Source organism: Plectropomus leopardus, chromosome 1 (assembly GCF_026936395.1).
Source record: "Plectropomus leopardus strain MGB_pleo_1.0 chromosome 1, ASM2693639v1, whole genome shotgun sequence".
NCBI classification, from domain to species: domain Eukaryota; kingdom Metazoa; phylum Chordata; class Actinopteri; order Perciformes; family Serranidae; genus Plectropomus; species Plectropomus leopardus.
The window spans coordinates 5,615,602-5,641,328 of record NC_142176.1 but is presented as its reverse complement, the minus strand read 5'-3'; the positions used below and the strand labels follow the sequence as shown (position 1 = coordinate 5,641,328).

Below are 25,727 nucleotides of genomic sequence, written 5' to 3'. Positions count from 1 at the left end.
CCATGTTATTTAGTACAGCAATCCACAGCTCTACTACCCTACACTATTATGAGTGCATTCAGAGTGTACGTCCTGACCGGCACAAAAAACACAAATATAAAGACAAATCGAATTTAAGATGAGCTCACAATTGCTTCATTTTGTGTCTTTCTGATTCTGTTTCTAGGACATGAAAGGAAGAGGGAGGAGCAGCCTCCTACAAGCCGGGGACAGAAAGCTTTTCTGATCCGACACCTGTCACTGCAGGCTGTTGTATTGTAAGTTTTATGTGACAGCAGGGATCTATTGTTTATTATTGCTGCTGGAGAGTCATGGGGACAAGAAAAGAGATTTTACTCACTATACCCAAACACTGTGATTGCACAAGCAGAATTTTTGCAGCGTTTCATTGTTTGAAAACCAATAAAGCAAAACTGTTTGAGGATAAGTCATAAAGGTATTGCAACAGGGGCAGCGCTTGAAACCCAGAGGCTCTTTATGAGAATGATAAACATTACAGCAGGAAGGAGGTTATGGGTTTTGTCCACCGTGATTGTGGCCAGATATGTCTCAGACTAAATGAAAAAGTTTGCTGATAACAAACAGAAGAAGCACAGGAGTCTCTGCCTGCAAACTTTCATCAATATTCTTTGCGGGAGCGGCTTGCAGCTTTTAACTGGTTCTCTACAGAGGCTGGAAGAGCCCAGAGATTTATTAATGGATCAGACTTTGAGGCTGCAGCTTTCTTAAATGGTCCTTGACCTTAAGGCTCAAAAGATTTGTCCACCCGAGCAACAAGGGGAAGACTGTAGTGAAGCCGATCTGAATCCCACGTCTGAGCCACTTAAAAGCAACCGCACAATTATTACATGTTGTTATATGTATATGTATATGTTATATTATATGTTGTTTGTTTTTTTTAACTGATGTTTTTACTATTAGTGCTTTTACACACAGAATGAGATTAGGCATCAAAAAAAGCAAGGCAAATTTTAGTTTTCTCAGAGCGAGGTTGATTTTTCTGAGCTTCAGCACCACAAAAAAAAATGCATCAAGCTGTGCAGAATGAACATCACGTCACAATGTGACGACAGAGGCAGAAACAGATATCGTTCGTGTTTCTTAGCATCCTGTATTACATCAAAAAGTACACAAAAATTACAAAAACAAAGAACCAAAGGACAACGAGTGGATTAGCATCACTGAACTACCAGGAGGCTCTACAGTCCAAACCAAGATGACAAACTCTTTTACTCCTTTCAATCTTAACAAAGTCAACACAGATCCACTCCTTCAGCCCTAAGTGTATACACTGCATATCTATTCATCAGAGGGAACTAGGGATGGGATTTGAGAACCGGATCCAGTTAGGAAGCGGCTCCAAATTGCACAATCCATCGGAATCATATTACTTAGAGTTTATCAATTCCTGTTATCGATGCCAGCATGTGTTTCTGCTGGGAACTTGCAACCAGAAGGGGTCATGGTGGGCAGAAAGTAAAAGTCCAACACAGACTTTTTCAGAAAGATGACAACAGTGCTGTTTATAATGTCAATAAAACGATCATTTCAAGAAAGAGTGTAAACAGAAGAAATATGTTCAAACATTTTTCTACACAATATGGCCAGAAACGCCATGTAACAGTCACGCTATGAATGCGGACTTCCCAACCAGGCATTACAATATTAAGAAAACCGAGATGAAAATGAACGCTGTACAAATATTCTCTCATTGATCTATTTTAGATGTTGACGGACTATTACTACAACTAGCTGTCAGGCTACAGCGAGCTCAAATCACCCATTAGCTCCGTCTCTCATGTCCGGTGCACAGGGAGGGAAAATGAGGAAAGAGAAGGTGCATGCCTTCTTTTACCAGCGGAAAACTGATCAGAAAACAATAAGTGAATCAATAAAGAATCAGACCTATGAGCAGAAACATTAATGGCATTGGTACCAATAAAATATCAATTACTGTCCCAAGAGGGAACTCAAGTTCATTAACAGAGATGCAAAATATTTGCAGGAGAGTATTTCATTTATTTTATTTGTGTTTTTTGTGTGTTGCAGCTCTGTTGTAAAGGCGATTAGATCGCAAGCAAACAAAGTGTCTCTCTATTATCTAAAGCAGCTGATGTGAGGCCTAAATTGACCTGGTGAGGTTGACAACTAAAATAAAAAAATCCATCTGACTGCAATTCAGAGTCATAAAGATGACTGATAATAAAACATGTCAAAAATACTAATACATGTAAAAAATACTAAAATACTGGATACATCAGTTATCCAGGGGGGATTCGAACATTACTGTACATGTGCCATTCAGAATTTTTTAACACGTCTTCTAGTATTACATGTAACACCAAATGCATGTTTGAATGTTCCACCCAGGAAAAAGGCCTCTTCTGGACTAAAACTTAAAACATTTTGGTTAATGACTATCATCAGCTCTGCACACAGTCGGGGAAACAAACCCAAGAGAACATTACTTGGTTGACTTGATAGATCGGAAACCAATTACACTAAAACACAAACCTAATTGGAAACCTGCAAAACAAAGAAAAAAAAGGGAAACCTGAAAAGCCTTAAGGGAAAAACAAACCCTGCAGACGCAGTCAATTAATTGTTATAATGTGCGATACAAGTAAGTTTTCTTTCTAGACTGGCCTACTTTATAAATCGATTTCAGATTTTATGATGGGCTTGTCATCGTTCATTATATGACAAAGGCAGGGCTGCAGATGTGTGTGAGCTGCCATCACAGACGAGGACTGGATGACTAGTTTGTTGACGTTTGCATGTTTGTTTGGTCAGATGGGTTTCTGATGTGCACAACAACACCGTGACTGGTTTAGGACGCCAAGATACTCCATTAAATGATTTAGTTCACTGCTATGAAACTTTTGAAAGGTTTTATTGTGTTTGTACTGCTTGTGTTACTGGTCCTGTGTTTAAGTGCATCACTAATGGTCTGCCTTCTTTTGATTGATTGTACAAATATCCCATTTTGAAGTTTAGAGACCAGAAGAGCTCCTGAGCTCCTTTATTTTCCTCTTGGACTATGTGTCTGTGTGCTGATGTTACTGTATTTGATGCATTTTTTGTTTCATTGTTGTCTGCTGCAAGCCTTTTGGTTAGTTTCCCTGCTGTGGATTGAAGAAGTTATCCGCAGATCTAACAAAAAGATGTTAAAAATGTAGACAAAATTCCAGAGAAAACCAGAGACAAAATTCACTTACGGGGTAAAACCTCACCTTCAGCCTAGCTGCCAGAGGAAATTTCTACAAACCACAAATAAGTTACACTTCATACTGATCATATAAACGTTTCCGGAGCGACATAAAGGGTGGAACAGATGGTGAATGGCATAAAACATAGGGAAGATACCTGCCAAGCTGCAGGCTGCTGTTTGAGACCCACAAACAACAAAACTGGTTGTGATGTAGCCGGTCATTGCTGTGTTTTCAGCGTTTGTTTCAGCACCAGATGTGGGTGGTTTGTATCAACCTGTCACTAGCATATTTTAGGGATAAGATGTGGTTGTTTTAGTGAGAAATAGCTCATTTTCTTGCTGAAAGAGCGGCACAAAAAGCAGTTGATTTTTACTGACACTATACTGTCTTTCTTGCTGGAATAGCAGCATGAACAACAGTTGGTTTTTACTGAGAAATCACGGCTTTTTTTGGATTTTGCCTTTATTCAGATAGTTTAAGACAGTTTAAGTGTTAAAGTGGAAGAGAAAGGGGTTGATAAGCAGCAAAGGGCCGCAGGCTGGAGTCGAACTCGCGGTCCCTGCGGTGAGGACACAGCCTCTGTAAATGGGGCGTCCGCCTTACTATTTACGCGACTGAGTGCCCCCAAAACAGGCACTGAAAGCCAAAACCTTTTCTAACCATAAACAAGTGGTTTATGTGCCTAAACATAACCAGACGTTAATCACAGCATTAATGAAACACAAAGTTTCAACAGATTCTCGACATAATAACACGCAAATCTAAAAATATCTGTGGTTTTCAGAACATTTTTTCTAGCGATTTGTAAGTGAGAGGAAATTTCTTGCAGTGTTTTACAAAAGACAAAATAATACAAATTTAAAAAAACAGAATTTGATTCAAGAACACTGTTCGACCTATTTTGTAAACTGTGATTAAATTTGCTTCTGATAAACTTTTATGTTTCGGTAATGTAGCAAGTATTCCAAAAACAACCCAAATCCTCCTGAGAAAGCTCTGACAAACCCCCCAAATCTGAACTGTAAAATCCTCAGAAACACACAAAATGCTTTGCAACATCGTGCTTTATCTACGAAGTCTGGAGACTTTAATCTGCTGTATTTTACAAATGTAATATTGACACTCTGCAGAATCTTAACGCATCTACTAGACTGGTGTTTTCACTTTTCGTGGCTTGAGACAAACATCTAGACAACCTGAATTTAGTTCACAGATAATCAAAAAAGAGGCTTTTACTATTATTGCTATAATTACTGCTTATTGTGTACAGCAAAATTGCAGCATGATTGGGCCCAACCCCATTTGTACTCTGTGGGAGGATAAAGGACAGGAAAACAGCGAGAAACAATAGATGCTGGTAGATTAGACGAGCCTATTCTATTCTCCAGCATCCTTCATTTGCCTCCCTGTGGTTTTCTGCTGCACGAGGTATTGTTTCACTTCTTCCTGTGATTACTGATAGATCTACGTTTATTTTTTCTCATAGGTCCTTTAAAAGTTTCTTGTGAAAAGTCTAGTTCAATAAATACGTGAAACAAACTGTGAAGTGAAATAACAGTTAGTCTGAGGAAGGGGGGCAGTCACTATGAATGGAGGCGTGGTAAGACAACAGACTCAATGCTCCACTGGAGCACACACACGGTGACTGAAATGAGGATAGACAGAGGGGGATGCTGGGAGATGTAGTTGACTGGCTTGGAGAAGCATGCAGCTCACTCGATTTTTAAAAAGGGCAGAACCCACCTTCTCCGCTCCCCGGGCCGGCCTCTGTTATTATCTCCATTAGAGAATTTAGCCCAAATACTGCACACAAAACCCAGAATTAGTGCCGCGAAAAAGGTGGACAGAGAGAGGGACACCGGCCCAGACACAACCAGTCTGAACATCAACCCGTAACACAACAGACATGCACACTCAACATGGCGCCAAAACAAAGAAAATAAAGAAGTAAAAAAAGGGCGGACAGAAAAGAGAAAAAACACAATATGTACTGATGATGGTATTAACCCTTAAAGTGTGTTTGGCAACACATTTAACATTTACAGCACCAAGTAGGAGCTTTATGGAGCTCCTACTCTAAACATCAGTGGCCTGAACCAGGTGAATAATGAACAGTGCAGTTCAACAATGAAAATGTAAATCTTGAGCAGTGGATGGAGTCGTTTCTTTAGAGTTTGTACTCAATTTAAAGGGATCGGTCGGATTTTTTTGAAGTGGGGTTGTATCAGGTATTTATCTAAAGTCAGTTTATTACCCACAGTGATTGGCGTTCGGCATGCCCCCAGTTTGTAAAACAGGGAGGAGTACCACCACGAAAGCTGAGCAATGTACTGCTGTGGAGGGTCAACAACAAAACAGATTTTAGCTACCTAAAAAACAATCAATAACAGTTTAAGTGGACGCTATGTTGCGGATATTTTAATCACTTTACCTTTCTGTCAGACAGCCACTTTCTTTCATCTTTCATCTTTCCTACGAATTAGTGCGACTGTGCCGTGCGCTGTATTACGCAACTGTTCAGGTCAGAAAGTCAAACTTTCAGTGACTTTTTGAAAATTGTGAATACGACAGCTACGACAAAATGCTGTTCAGTGTTGAGTTAAGAGGACGCCTTTATGTGCCAAAGTGAACAAAAGCACTTGAGAGATGTCGGGTTTCTATTAACCCTCAAATTGCACAAACTGAACTTAGAATATAAAATACACCTAATGGAAACACATCAATTAAAATAAAAACAAACATCCCATTTACTGCAAAAAAAGTTATAACACTCACATGAGGCGGTATTCCAGGCGAATCAAAAAAGCCATATTTCGCATCACTGCGGTGGAAACACTTCTTTCACTTCTATAGGTCACATGATGCTATGGCTATGTTTGTCAGCAGGAACCGGCTCTCTCAGGCATGATGCAGCAGGCGCTACAGGAGGTGTTACTGCATCACATAACTTCAAAGGTTGAGCGAAACATCTGGAAATTTTGAATCCACAATTCCTCTGCGAAATCGTGGACAATCGATGCCCAAAAGTCCCTCATATGTGGCCACTCCCACATAAAAGGGGCTCGCCTTTCCATTATTGCTCCCATAACACGCCTATGATGCCTTTTGTTTCAGTCTGATCGCACAACAACACTTTCTGACCAAAACAGCTGACGTTTTTGAAGTGGCTTAAATAAATGTTGCTGCTGCCCCAGTCCACAGCAGTACATTTCCTGGTGGTACCTCTGCGACAGTCTGCTTCTCCAAACAGGGAGCGTACAGACCGCCATCTACTGTACGTAACATGCTGACTATAGATAAGTTCCTCACTCCAAAATATCCAAACTGTCTCTTTAAAGCATGAATCTTGTTTTGGGCAAAAAAACACATTAAAATAATCATGATACACAGTAGAACACTTCATTAAAAAAACTGAGATTATCATATTTTTCGTATTTCTTTTTGTTAAAATAGTAAATGACCTTCAAAAAGGGAGGGAACACTCAACAATAGGAGCCACCACACAAGCAAGCAAGGACAAAACACATGAAAGGACATAACTCCATTCACTGAGGACGGATCTTTCTGTGAACGTCTTTCATAGGACATAAATGGAACGACACTGACACATTTATCTGGTAAATGCAGTTTAAGAGGACAGAGCATCCTTCTTGTGGTAAGGATGTGCAGATGCCACACCACTAACAGTCACAGAAGAATTATTTAAATGTGTGCGTCACAGCGCATCAAAAAGACTCCCACCAGTCACACAGAGCGGGATGGTGAAGGAACGGAGGGGAAGACGTGGATAAACACGAACCACACTACAGGTGTGTCTTCTATCTTAGTCCTATGCTCAGAAACAGGGTGTAAGATAGGTACAGGTCACTTCAAGGATAAAGAAATGCCTAGTCAGGGGGCTAAAGCAAGCTGTCACAGCAGACATAACATACCCGGGCTGTCAGGGTCATCTGAACGACAAAGACAAAACACATCAGAATCAAAGGAACAGAACAGTTTCTATGGCAGCTATTCCACGTGGAGTGGAGCTATTGAGTTAGATTACCATGCTTCACCTGGTTTTTCTCTCGGTGAAAATCCAGCACAAACAGAACTCATATAAGCCTCTTAAACTTCAATCAATAAATATTAGATAGTTTAATAACTCTGGTCCCAAGTGCAGTTTTAGTCCCTGTTAGAGTAAAGACTTAATAAATAGTAGAATGTAAACATTAGCTGAATTTGGGGGGGGGATCACAGGGTACCTCATGATACGATACACGATCCACAATACCGATATTATCATGATATATATGATCTTGATATACTGCAAGAAAATCTTATAATGATACATCACAAAATATGTCTAACTAGAGAATATAAAATAGTCGTAAAACGGTCAAGTGCAGGATTTCTAAATTTATTCACTGCAATTTAGTGTCAGTTTCACAGAATTTGACACAGACTGAGATAAAACACTGAACATAAAGTGCATAAAGTCTTAGCATAGTGTCTTTTGACTTTAACTGGTCAATGTCCAAGTTTTGTCAGACAGTTCTTACATACTGCAAAGTCTTTGTCGAGTTTGTTTGTCCCTTCAGTGTTGTGGAAGCCGAAATGTATCCATACTTTGGATTTAAATGAGGCTGGGGGATCTCCTAGTAAACTTTTCGCTGCGCCGCTGTCCGCCATTGGCGCTCTGTAAACTTCCTCTTATTCGGCCAGTCAACTTCTGTCCAAATTTCACTCATTAAAGTGTGAAGCGCCCCTGGGAGGAGTCATAAAGTGGCGACGCCGGCTGACAAACCAGCATGGACATCTGTTTAAAGTGCTGTATTTTATTAATTGAAATATCGATATTTGGCGCCAGCATATCGATTCTCGTATTGCACGAAGAAGGATGACAATTATCGCCATATTGATTTTTTGTCCCATCCCTAGCTGAGACTGCAGGTGGATTCACTATAGGAGTACTGTGCACATGTGAGCCGAGACAGGTATCAGTACCCAACAGTAGCTTTTTTTTTTGGTTTTGCTTTCTCAGGGGTGACGTAGCGGACCAAAAACAAATTCTGCTCCTCTGCTCTTTTGTAATGACACACAGAGCTAATATTTTATCTTTGTCTGTCCGTCTATGTGTGTTTATGTGTGTCTGCATGTCTTGCAGTGATACTAAGCAGTTACTAAATAATATATAAACTCTATAGACCCAATGCTGAAATTACTGCACCAGATCAGGACCGCAGTGATGGTTTTGGCTAACTGGGAAGCTGACTGGGCAGGCGACATAGTAGGAAACGGAGTGGGTGACTGAGGTCCATGGCTGATGGAGCAAGCGATGGAGCTGGTGACAGAGGTTTGAAGCCAATGAAGCGGGCGATGGAGGTCTGTGGCCTACGGAGCGGGCTACGAAGTGGGTGACGGCAAAATCGACATCTGTGGCTGATGGAGCAACCAACAGAGCAGGCGAGGAAGGTCCGTGGTCAGTCTCCCAGCCTTGAGGCGCGTCCGTCTCTTGTCTGGAGTTGAGCACGACAGCTCTGCAGAGCTCCGCTGCCTCGGAGGTCCAAGCCTGGCTACCAGGATTCGAGGCGTTTTTTGGCAGTTCTGCCTCTTGGCTCAACCCAGCGTTCTCAGATATTGAAATATGACAACGGCGGATTTAACGCAAATTGGTACACAGTTGTATCAACGCAATTTGGTCTGTAACCTCAAAAATACAGCATATTTTGGTACCCAGCCCAATTTAATTTATGTTTAGGTTTCTATGCTTGCGTACCTGCAAATCTTGATATCATCATCTGAGTCCTTATTAAAACCATATATCCTGCAGTTGGTTAGGACTGGAAACATACTGAGACATGTCTCGTCATGTTTATCTGCTTCCAAATGATACCTGAGCACAACCTGGTGCCAAAGTTTGTATGAATATATTGTATAATTAATAAGGAAAAACTGCAGATGAGAAAGAGTTGCTCATCTCTATAAATGAAGACCAAACTGCACAATGAGTCTGTTTTTGACTGGATTTTCCTGCTAAGAGAGAGAAAAACTTTGTTTCACACATTCTCAATATTCTCCTATAAAATAGTGCCATACCCGTTTGGCAATCCAGCAGGAAGAAAGTCAAGCTATAAAAACAGATTTACAAACCTGCTTGCTCCATTTCCTCCTCAATATCAATATTGAAATATTCTTTTAACCCAACAAATAATTTAGAAAACAAACAAAACACAAAAAGGAAGAAAAGGACAAACAGTAAATGAATTTATAAGAATACTCAAGTAAAAAAAAAAGAATACAAATATTTTACTTTACTGTTTGTGTGTCTAATAGTTTATTTATTTATTTTTAATATATGACCAGTTAGGGCATTTTGTTGATCATTATAATTTATTAATTTAATTATAATTAATTTAAGTATATTAAAGAGGAGATATGAGAGGATCCAAATTATAGTATTTGAGTGTAATCTAAATTAAAATAGCAAAAATAGAAAAAAAATCTCTTGATGAAAAGGTAAACAGTTGCAAACATGAAGCCAGTGATGAAAAAATATTAAATAAACGGGTAAGGAAAACAAAAAATGTTGACAATAATGGCACTAAATCTTTTTCTTTGTCACCTCTCCCTACTGTACTGGTTTCAAAACCACACTGAACAACTAGGACAGACAATACGATGACAGAAAACACAATTTCAGGAGCAAACCGATGTAAGAGTGGTCACGTCAGCTGTGTAGTCGTACCTTTTAGACTGGGGAAAGGCGTTTTCTCCCTCGCTGCCTTGTTTGGAAGGGCAAGGTTGGAAAGACTGAAACTGGTGCCGTGGTTCTTGTACAGGTTGCCTGTAGTGGGAGTGATAACAACAGAATTAGACGACCGGATAGATTTTAGATTAGATTTTGTTTATACTTTAGCAGTGCTGCCTCATTTTACTACGCTTGCATGATGTGGTAGTTCAGGTAATTCGAAAAAGCTAGATTTTTACAAAACTGCAATGGAAACACTTTTTTGGCTTTTATAGGTCACATGATGCTATGTCTATGTGCTTGTCAGTAGGAACTGGCTCCCTCATGATGCAGCAGGAGCAATAAGAGCTGTTATTACATCGCATAACTCTTTAAAAGTTGAGCGGATAATCTGGAAGTTAAGAATCCACAATTCCTCTGTGAAATCATTAACTATCACCTCCCAGAAATCCCTCACACATGGCCATTACCATGCATGCTTAACACGCCTACATCGCCTTCGATTGAAAATAATGGCGGCTAATGTGGCGTCTGCAACAGAAATAAACCTGCTAATGTTTTGAACATCCATCACCACGCTTCTTTGAATGTTATCATGAGAAGAGAAGTCGCAGAACATCACTTAATCTCGCAACTGAGTTCTATCAACATTAAAAAATATCACTCAAGTTTTGCACAAATGTGTAATGAAAACCCGCCTAATGTTTAAGTGTAATTGGTCTAAGTTTGAGAGAGAGAAAGAGGGGCTTCTCTCTCCCTCAATCCACTTCTGTGTTCTTTGTGTCTATGTTGGAGGGCCGTACAAAAATGACAAAGTACAATCTGTAATCCAAGCAACAGCCCAAAGGCCAGAAAAATCTGCTGAATGACCACAAATCAGCAGAGATGTCTTAGAGATGGTGAGATGTAGGAAAGTTTATTTCATTACACAGTTAATTTAGTAATCACACAAAGCTGCTTGAAAATCTTCAAAGTGTCCATTTTAGTGCAACATTCACTTTCCTTTTAGCTGTTTTTGATCTTCGCCAACTCAATTATCTGGCTTGTTAGCTGCTAAGTGCTCGACTGTGTTCACCAGCCAGATTCTAAATTTGTCTGTCAGCTGCTCTGTGCTGAGCAGGAAGCGTAAACTGGTTATGCTTTATGGCTTTTCTGGAGAAACAGCTGTCTGCTACAACCATAAACAATATTGCAGTGTTATCAGAAACACAGTATAAATGTTATGATAAGGCAACATCAAGCTCACTCTCATGTAGGCAGCTACACCCGCTGCACACTCTGGATTTGAATTTATTTCTTAATTTGTGAGGGGGCATGTTCAAGCTTTAAGTGAGTCTTAAAGAACACATACAAAACACTTGGTCTAAATATCTACCAGTTTTGATCCTCAGACTGCCATCCACATAAATTAGCCAACTTTTACAAGCTGGAATTAATAATAATAAATAATAAAAAATAAAATAAAATTCAGATATTCTTACTTGCAAAAGACATGAGTCCTCCAAATCCATCATTGCTGCTGTTAGAAATGGTGGAGTTTGGCGAGCTGTTGCGGGAGTCTCCCTCCCCATCAGACTCTCCGGGGAGCCTCAGGCTAGAGGGACGTAAAGGACGCTGCACCCTAAACAAAACGACCAAAAGACATTACCGTGTGCCACAGACACAGGAAAACAAATATACAACATGGGAAACTCTGTAGCATTCACACCAAATCACATCACACCACCACAGATTCAAGACCACCATGAATGGACAGAGTACTGTGACTTTCTGGGTTGGAGAGATCATTGCATGGTGGGTCAGAGAGCCCGTTTGAATGATGGTGATACATTCATTCAAATGATGAACAAGTTTAACACACTTGTTGCCATTGAGGTTCTGGTTGAATCGAGGGGTGTATGACTCCACTTGCTCCTCTGCATCAGGATCATCCTCTGAGGGGAAGCCATACTGAGGCTCAAAGTACGGGTTGTCATACTCCTGCTTTTTGTTGTTTGGGTCCGCCAAGCCGCCATCAGCTGGAGGTCTGAGGAACGGCTGACCGGCCAATCCGGTGACCGGGTTCTGCAGAGCGGCACCAGCTGACGCTTCAATTTCAGGTAACTCCCCTTGCTCCTGAAATAAAACAGCACACAGATTCAATAAATTGAAATATTGTTCTAACTTCTTTCATTTTAATTTAACCCTTTGAAACTTCAAACTGGCTTGATTTCTTTAAAAACAGAATCAGGAAAAAGTCAATGAGATACTTTAGAAATGGCCCAAAAATGTATATTATAATTAATATTTTTAAAAAGCTGCAAGAAGGAACTTTTATATCTAAGAAATTACCAAGAATTAAGCCTAAAAAAGAAAAGTAAGAAAAAAAGAATGAAAATAAGAAAAAAAAAAGAAAAAAAAATTACCTGGAAAATAAATTTAATAATAAATCTATTTAATCGAGTATAAAATGTCGTGAATTTAAGTCTATCTAAATCTATGAGTGAATTTAAGTTTTACAGTAACTGGACGGATCACACACCTGGTTGACTCCCTGGATGATCGTGCTGGGACTCGAGCTTGCAGTTGTGCTGGAGCTCGAGCGAAGAGGTTGTCCATCAGAAGGTTCTGCAGGTCCGTCCCCGCTCGATGGACCATCGGAGCCCTGACCTTCCCTGAACTCATGGAAATCCTGAAATGTAATCTCGCTAGGGTCTCCTAGTGCGGCGTGGGTAGGTGGGTCCAAGCCTAAGAGGTCAGGGTCAAATATTAAAGGAGAGTGGATCATACATATATTGCCAATTTTGTAATGAAACAACAACTTACTTGATGTGTCTCCCTGGATGTCACCTTGGATCATCTCACTCACGAGGTCTCCGAGTGAGGAATAGGACGAGCTGGAGTCATCGTAAGCTTCACTGTCACTACCACTGCAACAAATAAAATGTGTTATATTTTAAGGCTATATCACCATATTTTTAAATGTCCTTTAAACTAATGTCAACTACTAAAATAAAAAAATACATTGAATGCACTGCAGTTAAAATTAAGTTAAATAAAGTAGCTACTGTCACATAATAAAGTTGAATACACTGTTATAAAAACATTTTTATTTAATATAGTTATAAGAAAGTTAAATGCAGTACTTTTATAATGGCATTTTAAAAAGTATTGTTATAATTAAATAAAACAAAGTGGGACCCATGGTGGCTTTATTTTGAAGGACCTGGTTTGTCTCAGGCAGGACGTGTCGATATTTTTTTGGTGGACCTGAAGCTCACGGACAACAGCTGGATGTTAGCATTTGCAGAAAGTTAAACAGATACTATGAGGATTCATCCACTGTGAGCAGGCAACAAACTAACAGTTCTGCAGTTCAAATATTACTAATATTTCCAAGTCGCAGTGGTGCTTTGTGGTCACAAAATGTGGAGCTCTGTAAATATAAACACAGTCCTCACCTGCTCACACCACTGCCACCACCGCTCATTAAGTTGGACTGTTACCGCAGTGCTGTTAAACGTGAAGATTTATTCTCTGTAAGATGGACTCAAACTAACAGCTCTCCAGTTCATATATTAATAGTATTTGTAAATCGCAGTAGTGCTCCATGTTAGCAAAATGTTACTAAATAGTCAAAGTCTGGAGCTCTGCAAAAGCACTGCTCCGTGTGTGTGTCTGTAAGAGGCGGAGAGCTGTAGGAGAAAGCGAGAGTAAGAAAACGTGGGTGGCTTATAAAAACGATATTTATGCTTGATATTCGCGATATAGTCATTTCATATATCGCACGTGGAACAAGCCGCGATACATCGAGTAAATTCAACATCACCCACCCCCGACTCCACTAAACAGATGAAACTGTTACGCTGAAAAGGATTCTTACCTGTCCGTGGGGTCGGACTCGTTGCCCTCATCCTCCAAAGGACCGGCCATAGCTTCAACCAGCTGAGAGCTCCCATCATACACTCGGTAGACCACTGGCTGCAGCTGGTGAGCGTACCACTTGGGCTTGTCCCCGATTAAGGAGGGGTCAAACACATCTGAGACACAAGTGTGCAGAGTATCATGTTACCTTGGTGCATAAAGAAAAGATACAGACTACTAAAGTGCAAACCGAGCCTCACTGTTGTGTATCCTCTGGAAGGCGAGGTTGGTGGGGTTGAGAGCCCATTCTCCATAAAACTCCACTGCCTGCGTGTGAGAAAGTTTTTCTGCAAACGCGGAGCGTCGTGGCCGAGATGCAAGGAAAGAAGATGACTGAAAAGCCACCACGGGTCGGGGGAAGAGGCGCAGGGTGCGAGTGTGCATCTGGAACCCCTGGAGAACATTTGGCGAGTTGAAGAACCGGACCATGGCGACCCTGTAAAAATGGTAAAGAAGGTAAGTTCAGCTGAATGTGCACCTGTTTTCTTCATGTTTTGTTTTTTCAATTATGCCTTTATCATTTTCAAAATTTAACATTATTATACAGAAAAAATAGGAGTATAATTAAACAAAACAACAGCGAAATAAATGAGTAAACTAAATTGTATGTCCCAAACATTCTGCATTTAAACGATTACTATCCAATCACTATCAGCCACAAAAAGATGATTATGATTTCCTTATCAGCCCTGAAATACCATATCACTGCATCTATTATGTAATTCTTTAGTCACTTTTCCCACTTTTTCTGAAACATCACTAATGGACGGTGGAGATAGATATTCATGGCTTGCCTGGTGGCTACATCCACAGAATCGACGTCATTGCCGTAAATTAGAGGGTTGAACTCTGTGGAGGACGGTGACGCTTTGTCTCGTCCCGGTGGGAGCAGAGGCATCTCCTGACCTTCCTGGAACTTCTCAAAGTTCAGGATGGGTTGGGTGTTCAAACTCATACTGGCCAAGGCCTAGAACAGACGACAGTGATGCAAATTATTAACATAACAGTGGATCTGTAGAAAAACACAGCGCTGCGATGGACCACTCCCACGATTGGCATCAACATTTAGTTAATAATACCAATTTTTACACTTAATGGGACATCATATATATATTTACCCCCTCTATTAAGGGAAAATATTTGGGCCAAAGTGACTGACTGTTAGTATGGGGACTTAAAGGGGACCTATTTTGCTTTCCCTTATTTCAGCAATAACGGATCACGGATATTTTAGGCCTTTTCTCCGAAGATAATTAATAATATAAAGGTGTGAAACATTGATTGTTATTTATTTTTTACTATTATTGTTTTACTACCTGTTGGTTCATCAGATTTAGAGGCTGCCATACTAATTTGAGTCACTGCACCAAATAAATTCTCCACTCCACTAACCACGACGATCCATGACTTTTTATTTCTCAGGCTGCAAGTACACTGCTACATGCAACGACATGCTAACATCAGGGAAACCTGTAATCTTGGTTGATAATATTGTTAATTTCTCACCAAATTCAGATCATATTAATGTTCAAACATCTGCTGTTGTATTTAGAAGTTTTTCCTGTTTTTTTTTACGAGATAGAAACTGCCATTATGCACAGTCATTCCCCTGCTGCAAGAACAGTGCTACATGTAGCTACATGCTAACACCTGGGGAACTTGTTATCTTGGTTGCCAATCATGTAAATTTCTCCTTGATTTTAGATCATATTTCTGCTGGAACATGTCCCGAAGCTTTTATTGGTGATTTTTACAGAGAGAAAGTGGTGCTGTACACAGTTATTCCCTGGCTACAGTAAGTACATTGCTACATGTAGCGACATGCAAACGTAATCTTGGTTGCTAATGATGTTAATCCCTTCATAATTTGACATTGTATTCCTTTTAGAACATGTCTGTTTGTGTTGAGAAGCTTTTTTGGTGATTTTTAACAGGACAAAGTGCCACTTTTCTCAGCCCAGCATTCCTGGGCTTCAAGTACACTGCTACATGTAGCTACATGCTAAAGGCAGGGAAACTTGTAATCTTGGTATCTGATGTTTTTCATTTCTCCCTGATATTGGATTATATTCCTGCTGGAACATGTCCAGTTGTGTTTACAAGTTTGTACTGGTGGTTTTCATGGTGTAATCACGGTCCAAGGCAGGCGCTAAAATGGAGCTTTTCAAAGCAGAGTGGGAATACAGGTGCTCAAGCACAGACAATATGAGTAAATAATTTTTTTGACTATTAAAGTATGTAAACATGTTCTACTAGAAACTAAAAAATACAAGTTTGAACTTAAAGTGAGCATAATAGGTCCCTTTTAAACATGGAAAATTTGATTTATGTGATAATTAAATAAAATTAATCTATGTCCCTATAGGATCCCAAACCAGGTTTCCCCAATTTTTACAATTTTCACAATCTGGCTTTATTATACACCTTAGCTTTGGGCTCGGTTTTGTGAATGTTGATGCCTTTTGTGGGTGTGTGGCTTTGGAGAGGAGGGGCACAGGGGAAGTAAGTCACTATGCATGGTTTGCTTTAAGGGAACTGCTGCAGACTCAAGAGTCAATGTTGAGCTTAGCATAATGGAACATTTAGTTGCCGGGTCTGGATGAATGTTAACTTTGTTGATTAGCTTCATCATATCTTGTTTTGGTTACGAGAAACACTCACTGATGCCAAGATAGATGCACGCACATTCAGTCATGCTCAAGCCAGAGCTAAGCAGTGTATCAAAAAACTGGTCCGCGACATTCTGTGACACTGTTATGCATTTTTGTTCAAATCTCGGAAGAGTAGGAGACAAGTAGTAGTGACAAGCAAAATAATGTGAGAGAGAAGATATCCGTGCAGGGGCATTACACATTCCACAGGAGGAGAAATGAGTAACCTTATTTTCAGAGGAGAAGATCTGCTTTTGGGTGATCACGGTCAACCTAACCAGACACTAGGAAGGGGATAAGAGAGATGCGAGGAGAATCACATGAAGGCCTGGGATGATAACTTTGTGACTGACACTGGAACAGCACATGACGAAGGGTCACAAACATGGCCCTTTCCCTTTTTTTTTCTTTGTCTCCTTTCAACAGCACTTCCCCATTTGTCTGCTTTTGCTGACAGGGAATAAGTATATTTTGGTGCAACCAAATATAAGTCAAATAGACTTTAAAAAATGCTGAAGTTATTTTTGATTTGTTTGTGCAATGAAAGAGACGTCTTGCTGTTTCATCATTTCAATTCTAAGATTAACTGAAGAAAGGAGATTAGAAACGACAAATTTGTGTTTGTTTAGAGAAAGTGATGGACGGCCAGTAGAGAGGGAAGAGAGAAATCGTGAGAAAGTAAAGCCAGGAGAGAAAGAGGAATATGAGGAAAGAGGAGATGTTGTTGTTTTTTTAATGCTTAAAGGGATAGTTCAGCTTTTTTTGAAGTGGGGTTGTATGGAGTAGTGATCCATAGTCAGTGTATTATACACTGCAGATGGTGGTTGGCTCACACCAGTTTGGAGAAGCAGGCTGAAGTACCAACACAGAGCTAAGCAATGTATTGCTGTAGATGGGAGTCTGCAACAAAACATATTTTAGCCAATTTATTTTATTTGCATGACTTTTCTATGACATTGAGGAAAATTTTATGGATCACAACGACAATTCATACTCGTTATCAGTTCTTCTTTATTCCTATGTAATAGTTTTTTTTCTATTTAAATAAATATTATTTAAAAAATGAATTAATTCAGAACAGGATTAAAACTGAATATATAAATATAACTTAGAGACTGTTCGTTATTTATGAGTGGGGAAGGGGTGGTGCAAAAAGGGGGAGGCATGCCAAATAGTTTTTTAAGAACTGGGGAGGGACCTACAGCTTTAGATGGCTGTGTTTTGTAATTATTGAGTAATGTCTTTTTTGTTTTTGTTTTTGTTTTTCTTAGAAACAATTGCCTTTTTGTCTAATTTTTCTTTTAAAGAATTGGCAATTCTTAATGAAAAAAATGTGATTTTATTTTTTTTGCTAAATATTGCTGATTATTTTTTTTAAGAAGACAAATTTTTCTTCTCTATGACTTTTCCAAAACTTTGTGGGTATATTTACTTTTCCAAAACTTTTTCAGGCCTGGAAATTGCTATTTTCAAAGTCCATGACTTTTCCCGTTTTTTCATGACCATACAAACCCTGTCGCTTAGACTTCAACAGATACTGATTCTAGGTGGAACTTTTTTTTAGGTTTCTAAAATACATTTTGTTGCTGACCCCTCCACAGCCTAGTTTCCGTGTTGGATTCCTTGTTTCTCCAAAACCGGGGGCTTTCTGACTGACATCTACTGTATATAATATACTGTCTATGAATAAGTACTCCATACCACTTCAAAAAATCTGAACTATCCCTTTAACATGGAAGACGGTGAGAGACACAGACAAACAAACATGTGACCAGACTTCACAGAATCCAGCCGCTACGAGACACATGACGGCCATCCATGGTGACCAATCAGGACAAACCAGTGGTCACAATGGAGTGGTGATGACAGATACAAAACAGCAGATCTTTTCAGAAACATAGATTGAATACTTTAACATTAAGTCTTAATTATAACTGCTCAGAAAATAAATATCCGGGTGAGCTGAAATACCACCATTTTTTAAAAAGTAAATAAATCTGTCGCTCATTAGGACTAATTTATTTACCCAGTGCAAGTATTTTCAGTGACTCTCACACCAGCAGCATTCTGCTTTGGCATCGCAGTCTTTGGATAATCAGTTAAACCATCCCGAGTGGCATTTCCTCCATTCACAGATATCAATATTGTGTGCTTGTTTCCAAATATACAACTGCTAAACTGAGGCTTTGCACACTCCTACACACCAGCCTCTCAGTCACACATCCGCACACACAGGAGAGAGCTGCTAATCACACACACACTGCTAATGAACCGGCTCTGATTCAAGGCATATGAAATGAATAAACGTGTATGCAGCAGAGCATAATATAAAAGGAAAGGTCTATATTGGCTCTGATAACTTAAGTTTAAAAAATCTAAAAGAAATTAACACGTAAAACAGCTTCAGAGTTTGTATCAGGGTTCCTACAGATTTTTTTCATCCCACTTGACAACAAACTTATTTTAAACTTGATTTTCTATCATTTTTAATTATCTTTTTATCACTGTAACGCTTGTCTTTAAAAAAAAACATTTTTTTTAAAATTACCTTTTCTATCTTATCTATTTTATTGTAAATCTGTATCTTTTATTATGTTTGTATATTTTATTGCTCTGTAAAGCACTTTGAATTGCCCTGTTGTATTAAATGTACTATACAAATAAAGCTGCCTTGCCTTGCCTAAATTTATGATTTATTTTTACAATAAGAAAAAAACATTAATTATGTAAAGTTGGGGGAACTCTGCTAACATGTTTATTGTTACATGAAACATGACATTTTTTTCCCTTGTAGTGGAGACAAGGTTAAAAGAAAACTGAGAAATAACTGCTGTTTTTTAGCATGTTTTCTTTGCATTTTTGTGTTTCTCACTCAGCGTGTCAGATTTCACTGCCTTGATTTTTCATGCTGAGTTTAAACAATTTTTTGCATAAAGTACACCGAGCCTCAAACACATTGACTTGTGCTGGTTTCAACGATGCTGCAAAATCTTGCTTTGATAACCATTTTATATTGAATCTGCACTCCCTGATGTTATCCACAGTGCAACGGTGGATCCTCTGCTCTGGAAACAAAATATGAGAGTTGCTGGTTCCAATATCCTGATCGGACTCTGCAAGAAGCATGCAGTAAATTATTTAAGAAAAGTAGATGATACGATTATTTTGAGATTTTATGCAAGGCTAATTTATTTATTTAGAACATTTCATACCCAAAGGCCATCCAAAGTGCTTTACAGATTAGTTGAGTCCAGTCAAAGTTAATTATTGCCCAATTACAAAGCATGCCTCAAAAGGATGTAAAAACGATAATTTCAATTTTATCTATAAAGCTCAATATCACAATTCATAATTTGCCTCAGAGAGCTTTACATCATACCACATCCCTATCTTTGGAGGATTAGGTTTCACATTGCAATTTCAGAAAAAGAACATAGATATAAATCCAACATAGCATTTTATGGACTTTTGAAAGGTTTATTTAAGACATTTTGATACCAATTAAGGCTTTAATTTAAAGAACTAAATTCAAAACCAATATTTTTTATGGATCTGCAGGAATCCTGATACACTGACTTTAAAGCTTTGACCTTAGATTTGTAAAAAAAAAAAAAAAAAAAGACTACTATTTAAGATGCAATATTATCATTAAAAGTGGTGGACTAGTGATGTGTCAGTGTCTCTCAAATGTGTGATTAAAAAGTGAATGTTAAGTTATTTTAGTATGTTGGTCTTGTTTGTAAATATACGTGGAAAATCATTAGAAAGATAACCTCTAAAGTTAAAATAACTGCAATTCATTTTTTCCCATTTTGCATTAGTTTTTACAGTGGTAAAAGGATTTACGGCATTTTGATCAGCAGCCAGTGACGTCTAAAAGTTGAGCCATGGCCAACTTTTCTCAGGAAATGAGCACACAGAGTTATCATATCAGTAGTTTCCACATTTGCATGATTGGTGTTGCTTTAAGTGTGGAGAAAGGAAAATGTGAGGTGCTCCCATGAATCAGAACCAGGTTCTGATGTTAGGTTAGATAATCGGGTTAGAGGGGCAAGTTAGTTTCTACCAGCGTTACTAAAGGTTTAGCTCGGGGAGCAGGTGTCCTAGGATCTGATTTTACCTCCAACAGCTAGAGCATGCAAAGAAAACAGGAAACAAAGAAAACATTTGTTCATGTTAGTACACTACAAAATCCATTTCAAATGCTCTCACACTCAAAAATACATACAACTGTGCTGAAGAAGGAAGCCCCTACTCTTCACACTGCTGAAAAAGAAGTTTTACATGTATATAAGAGTGCAATCAGCTGACAGTCGTGGGAGCAAACATCAAAAGTCAGCTCCGGAGAAGCACCTGAGAGTATATGGCTCCAGCAGACAGACTGGTTTTGGGCTGAGCCCCGGCTGCAGACGTGCAGCACAATAAGAAAATATCAAAATTTAAGAGGAATCGGTTGAATCATTTGCTTTACCTGTTTAAGATGTTTCTTAAGCTCGTTGGCTTCAGGCTCTGGAAGAGGCGGTAGAATCTCTGCATTGGTGGGTGCTATAACCTGGAGGCATAAAACAAACCGTCAAAATTTAGATGTGAAAGAAAAACAGTTTTTAAACATTAGATTTTCTGTCAGCTTAATCAGACATCAAGAAATTAGAATTGCCTTTGCCATCCAGTCAAGATAATCCTTTTTCAGCCCCACAGTGGGGAAATTTGCAAATCTGCAAGTCAGTGTTGGTCTAGAGCAGGGGTGTCAAACTCAAATACAGTGGGCCAAAATTAAAAACTGGGACAAAGTGCCAGACCAGACTCAATATTTATTGAAAATTTGACTACAATTGAGCATGTTTTCCCTTCTCTCCAGATATATAATGATAAACTCATATGGAAACAAACGTTTTGCTTTAACATGGAATCTGGATCAAACAAAGCTTATTAATATTATAAACACATGAGCAATCAAATTACAAATAAAAGACACATCAGTGGCATCCGTTTCTTATTTTTATTTAAATAAATAAAATAAAAAAATTGTATGCTCTATCTGTAGCCTTTCAAGTTAATTTTCAGTGGAAACCTTTTTTCACAGGCCAACAACAAAACAACCAAAATATATATATATAATTTTCTTAAATGAAAATCCAACCAGGTCTGTCCTTTATATTCGTGAACATATACTCTGCCTCCCACCTGTCTAGAAAGCTCCTGTTTTCAAAGTCCACCTTTTTTTTGGCCATTTTTTGGGAGAGATAGCTTAAATTTGCCCGAGGTGACTGACAGCATGAGGTTGCCGATGACTGTCAACAGAGGAGGAGGGGACGCTTGCAGATCTTGATTGATGTGCCAATGCACTTGCAGTGCATTCTGGGATTTGTACTATTACCAGTGCATGCGCTATATACCGGCGGGCCAGCTCTAATAGACATTTGATTTTATCTCGTTGGCCAAATATAATTACACTGTGAGCCGTATTTGACCCGCGGGCCTTGAGTTTGACATCACTGTGCTAGACCAATATGTAGCCATTACAGTTATGCTTCAAATACGGATGCTGCTGCAAAGAAAGTACATATTCTAACAGATGAATGCTTCACACACATCTTCATGTTGGAGACCTGAGATTAGTGTCACAAATTCAGTATCTGACCTAATATCTCTGCTTGTGTTTATTTCTCTTTCTGTTCCTGAGTTAAGATGCCAAGTAATGTCCAGAAAAGAGTTTCTGCAGAACATTGTGATGTCACACTGAAGCTGATCTTTGACCTTTTGAGTATAAAATGTCATCATTTCTTCATGTTATCCTCTTAGACATTTCTGTTACATTTTTGTCATAATTAGCGTCTAAATTCTTGACCATTTTTGGTCGATTTTTAATTAAAACATGTTTTGTAAGATGACTTTGACTTCTAACCTTTGATCAACAAACTCATTTGTGCATTTGTGCTAAATTAGAGAAAATTCCTGCAAGCTATTCTTAAGATATTGACTTCACGAGAATTAGACAGACACAATGTTAGTGACTTTGACCGTTGACCACCAAATTCTAATCGGTTCATCCTTGAGTCCAAGTAAATGTTTGTGCCAAATCTGAAGAAATTCCCTCGAATAGTTCTTTAGATATCTCTTTCACAAGCATGCAGCGGATACAAGGTCACAGTGACCTCTGATCACCAAAATCTAAGCAGGTCATCCTTCAAATGGATGTTTGTGCCAAATATGAAAAATTCCCTCTAGGTGTTCTCAAGAAGTATCACATTCATAAAAATGAGACACATGAGGTCACAGGGACCTTGACCTTTGGCCAAAAAAATCTCAACAGTTCATTGTTGAGTCAAAGTGGACGTTTGTGCCAAATTTGAAGAAATTCGCGCACATAGTCCTTGAGATATCTCTTTTCACAACAACTGAACGGATGCAAGGTCACAGTGACCTCTGATCACCAAAATCTAAGCAGTGTATCCTTCAAATGGATGTTTGTGCCAAATATGAAGAAATTCCCTCTAGGTGTTCTCGAGAAGTATCACATTCATAAAAATGAGACAGATGAGGTCACAGGGACCTTGACCTTTGACCAAAAAAAAAAAAAAATCATTTCATCATTGAGTCCAAGTAGATGTTTGTGCCAAATTTGAAGAAATTCCCTCTAGGTGTTTTTGAGAAGTATCACATTCATAAAAATGAGACAGATGAAGTCACAGTGAACCTTGACCGTTGACCACCAAATTCTATTCAGTTCATCCTTGAGTCCAAGTCAATGTTTGTGCCAAAAAAATTCCCTCACATAGTTCTTGAGATATCTCTTTCACAACAATTTGAGGGATGTTTATCCTTCAAATGGATGTTTGTGCCAAATATGAAGACATTCCCCGTAGGTGTTCTCCAGAAGTATCACATTCATGCGAAAGATGAGGTCACAGGGACCTTGACCTTCGACCAAAAAAAGTGGGTGTTTGTGCTAAATTTTAAGAAATTCCATCTAAACATTCTTGAGATATTTCATTCATGAGAACTGGATGGGCAACATAATGCCTCAGGACGCGGCTGATTACTGACCTTGCTGCTGTCAAGGTCCACGAGCCAAACATCATCTGGCATTTTGAAATCAGCTTTGTAGAGGAAGAAGCTGGCTGGTACACCTATAATGTAAGGAGTGGGAGCAAGAAGGAGCTGCAGGGAGGAGAAAACATACCAGTTAGCAACAATATGATGTCACAACAACAGACAGCAAAAAGAAAATGGCATGAAATCATCAACTTTATTGAAATATGTTTATACAACATGTTAAAGTCTGTGTAAAGAGAATTCAGAGATTTGTTTCAAAACACATTCGAAATGTTACAAAGACACTATAGTACTGAATTGTGGAGTTAGACAGTTGACTGTTTTTCACTATTTCCCTGTTTTAAGATTTTTTGGGCAGGCCTAAAACCATAGCTCGATGACACACTGGAGCTATACTCAGCATAACCGCGCCCCTGACAATGAAGCAGTATGAAAAGCATCATTAGCATAGTACTGCGATTGGGCGTGGCCTCCGCTCCTCCAGCGGACACGCCCCCAGTGTTTCAGGTCAGAGAACAGTGTGCATTTTTTCACCATTTTAAGACCTTCTTTCACACACCTGGTGTTTTTTTTAGGTCATTAAAATTTGGTCAGATGTTTAATTATACATATATCTGTGATGTGACAAACTCAGAACACATTTTAATTCTCACTTTACACAGACGTTTACATGTTTACCTGTTCAGCAGAGGCCATGCAGGTTGGCAGTAGGGGGATGACGGGGAACATGTACTCCAGAGGGTAGATCATGGCCACAAAGGCCATGACGCTCATAGACAGAGCATTGTAATCTCTGGATTGAAGAATGACCTGAGAGAAAAAGAAAAATGAAAAAACAGTAAAAAAAAACTTTGTTTTTCTTGTTTTCTTGTTCTTGTTTCAACATAACCTTGTGTTGGGTGTTCACTTCCCTTTTCTGTTCAAACTGTCACATCTTAATAGACAGTTACACAGCTAGTTGACTTCTTCCTCTGGTGCTCACACACTTAATAGTCACATGTATCCATATTTAAGGGTTTGTATGGACTAGGGCAAGTCAAATTCAAGGACTTTGCTTGTCAGCAGTTGTGACACTATAGTTTGTAAAGTTAAAAAAAAAACTCAGTCAGTTATCAGTACAACAAACGGTCCAGTGCTCTAAATAAAGAAGGCCCTCACATAACACGAGGATGTCTATGCAGTAAAAAGACGCAAATACTTTTGAAATTGGTGCTAGATGACCAGAGAAAACAGAGAAAAAGGACTCTTGCTCAAGAGTTAAATTGGTGAATTAGTGCCCAATTCGAATACTTTAAGCACCTTGTATGAACCGTCATATTTGCTCTATTTTACTGTGATATAAAGCTGTGAACACCCCAATTTTCTCTCGGCTTCATAACGGCAGTATTAAAAAAAACCCTGAGCTTTTATGAAAAATTCATTTGGCGACACAATGTGCAGGAAAGGAAGTCACTCTGAAAGCTTTCAGACAGCACTTAGTTCAGCCTGACTAAATTTAATGATGTATTGAATTCATCTCCAAAAAACCCAAAATGGATGAATACAAGATGGCAGGGTTTAGATACAGGTCAAAGATGTATTTGCAGTGGTCGACCTAATTTAAGAAAACTTTTTGACCAGTCTGTATATTGAGATGAATTTGCTCACGGACGTCTTTTGGGTGTGGGAAGCTAAAGGGGGCCCAGATAACTTCTATATTTGAGACACACTGACAAGAAAACAGCATTTCTGCAGCAGGATGGTGTTTGTATTTAGGTTAGCTGTAAATGAGCCTGTGCATCAATGTCACAGTAAACCAACAGCAACACAACACCGGCAGGATTTCCATTACATCCCTCCTGATGCTCGTCTCACGTTAAAGATGAGATAGACAGACAGTCTTTCATTTTAGTCACTTTTTACCCACCATGCTTTCTCCACTCTGCAGGGAAATGGCTTCAGTGAGCCCAGATGAACCAGCAAATGTCTGATGAAGGTCACTCAGGACATTTCTCAAGAATGTTTTATATCCAGACGAGGACACGCAGCTGGACTCCAGAGGAAACCACTGACCAATCACAACATACTAAAAATAGCTTGTCCTTTCTCCCTGTCTTTAAAAAAAAACATCCCACTGGTGATTTGGTTTCAGCTGAAACCAGCCACACATCTTTTCCTGGTCTCAAATATTCATAC

At 39.0% G+C, this 25,727-nt stretch overlaps 1 protein-coding gene across 24 annotated transcripts in view; it reads right to left on the bottom strand.

Annotated features, from left to right (window-relative positions):
• madd (MAP-kinase activating death domain) overlaps positions 1 to 25,727 on the bottom strand; it is an 86,804-nt gene that overhangs the window by 38,824 nt on the left and 22,253 nt on the right. For 7 of the 24 annotated variants that reach the window (XM_088088868.1, XM_088088319.1, XM_088088620.1 and 4 more), the window contains exons 5-19: positions 24,231 to 24,362; positions 23,544 to 23,657; positions 20,968 to 21,048; positions 16,724 to 16,780; positions 14,640 to 14,812; positions 14,046 to 14,281; positions 13,805 to 13,961; positions 12,748 to 12,851; positions 12,464 to 12,669; positions 11,804 to 12,057; positions 11,424 to 11,563; positions 9,940 to 10,038; positions 9,345 to 9,386; positions 7,145 to 7,162; positions 4,956 to 5,015 (exon numbers count right to left, since the gene is read on the bottom strand). In XM_088088868.1, the coding sequence (XP_087944994.1) occupies positions 4,956 to 5,015; positions 7,145 to 7,162; positions 9,345 to 9,386; positions 9,940 to 10,038; positions 11,424 to 11,563; positions 11,804 to 12,057; positions 12,464 to 12,669; positions 12,748 to 12,851; positions 13,805 to 13,961; positions 14,046 to 14,281; positions 14,640 to 14,812; positions 16,724 to 16,780; positions 20,968 to 21,048; positions 23,544 to 23,657; positions 24,231 to 24,362 (1,873 nt within the window). The remainder of the gene's footprint in view (positions 1 to 4,955; positions 5,016 to 7,144; positions 7,163 to 9,344; positions 9,387 to 9,939; positions 10,039 to 11,423; positions 11,564 to 11,803; positions 12,058 to 12,463; positions 12,670 to 12,747; positions 12,852 to 13,804; positions 13,962 to 14,045; positions 14,282 to 14,639; positions 14,813 to 16,723; positions 16,781 to 20,967; positions 21,049 to 23,543; positions 23,658 to 24,230; positions 24,363 to 25,727) is intronic. The other 17 variants (XM_088088937.1, XM_088089013.1, XM_088088727.1 and 14 more) reach the window with 11 other exon arrangements.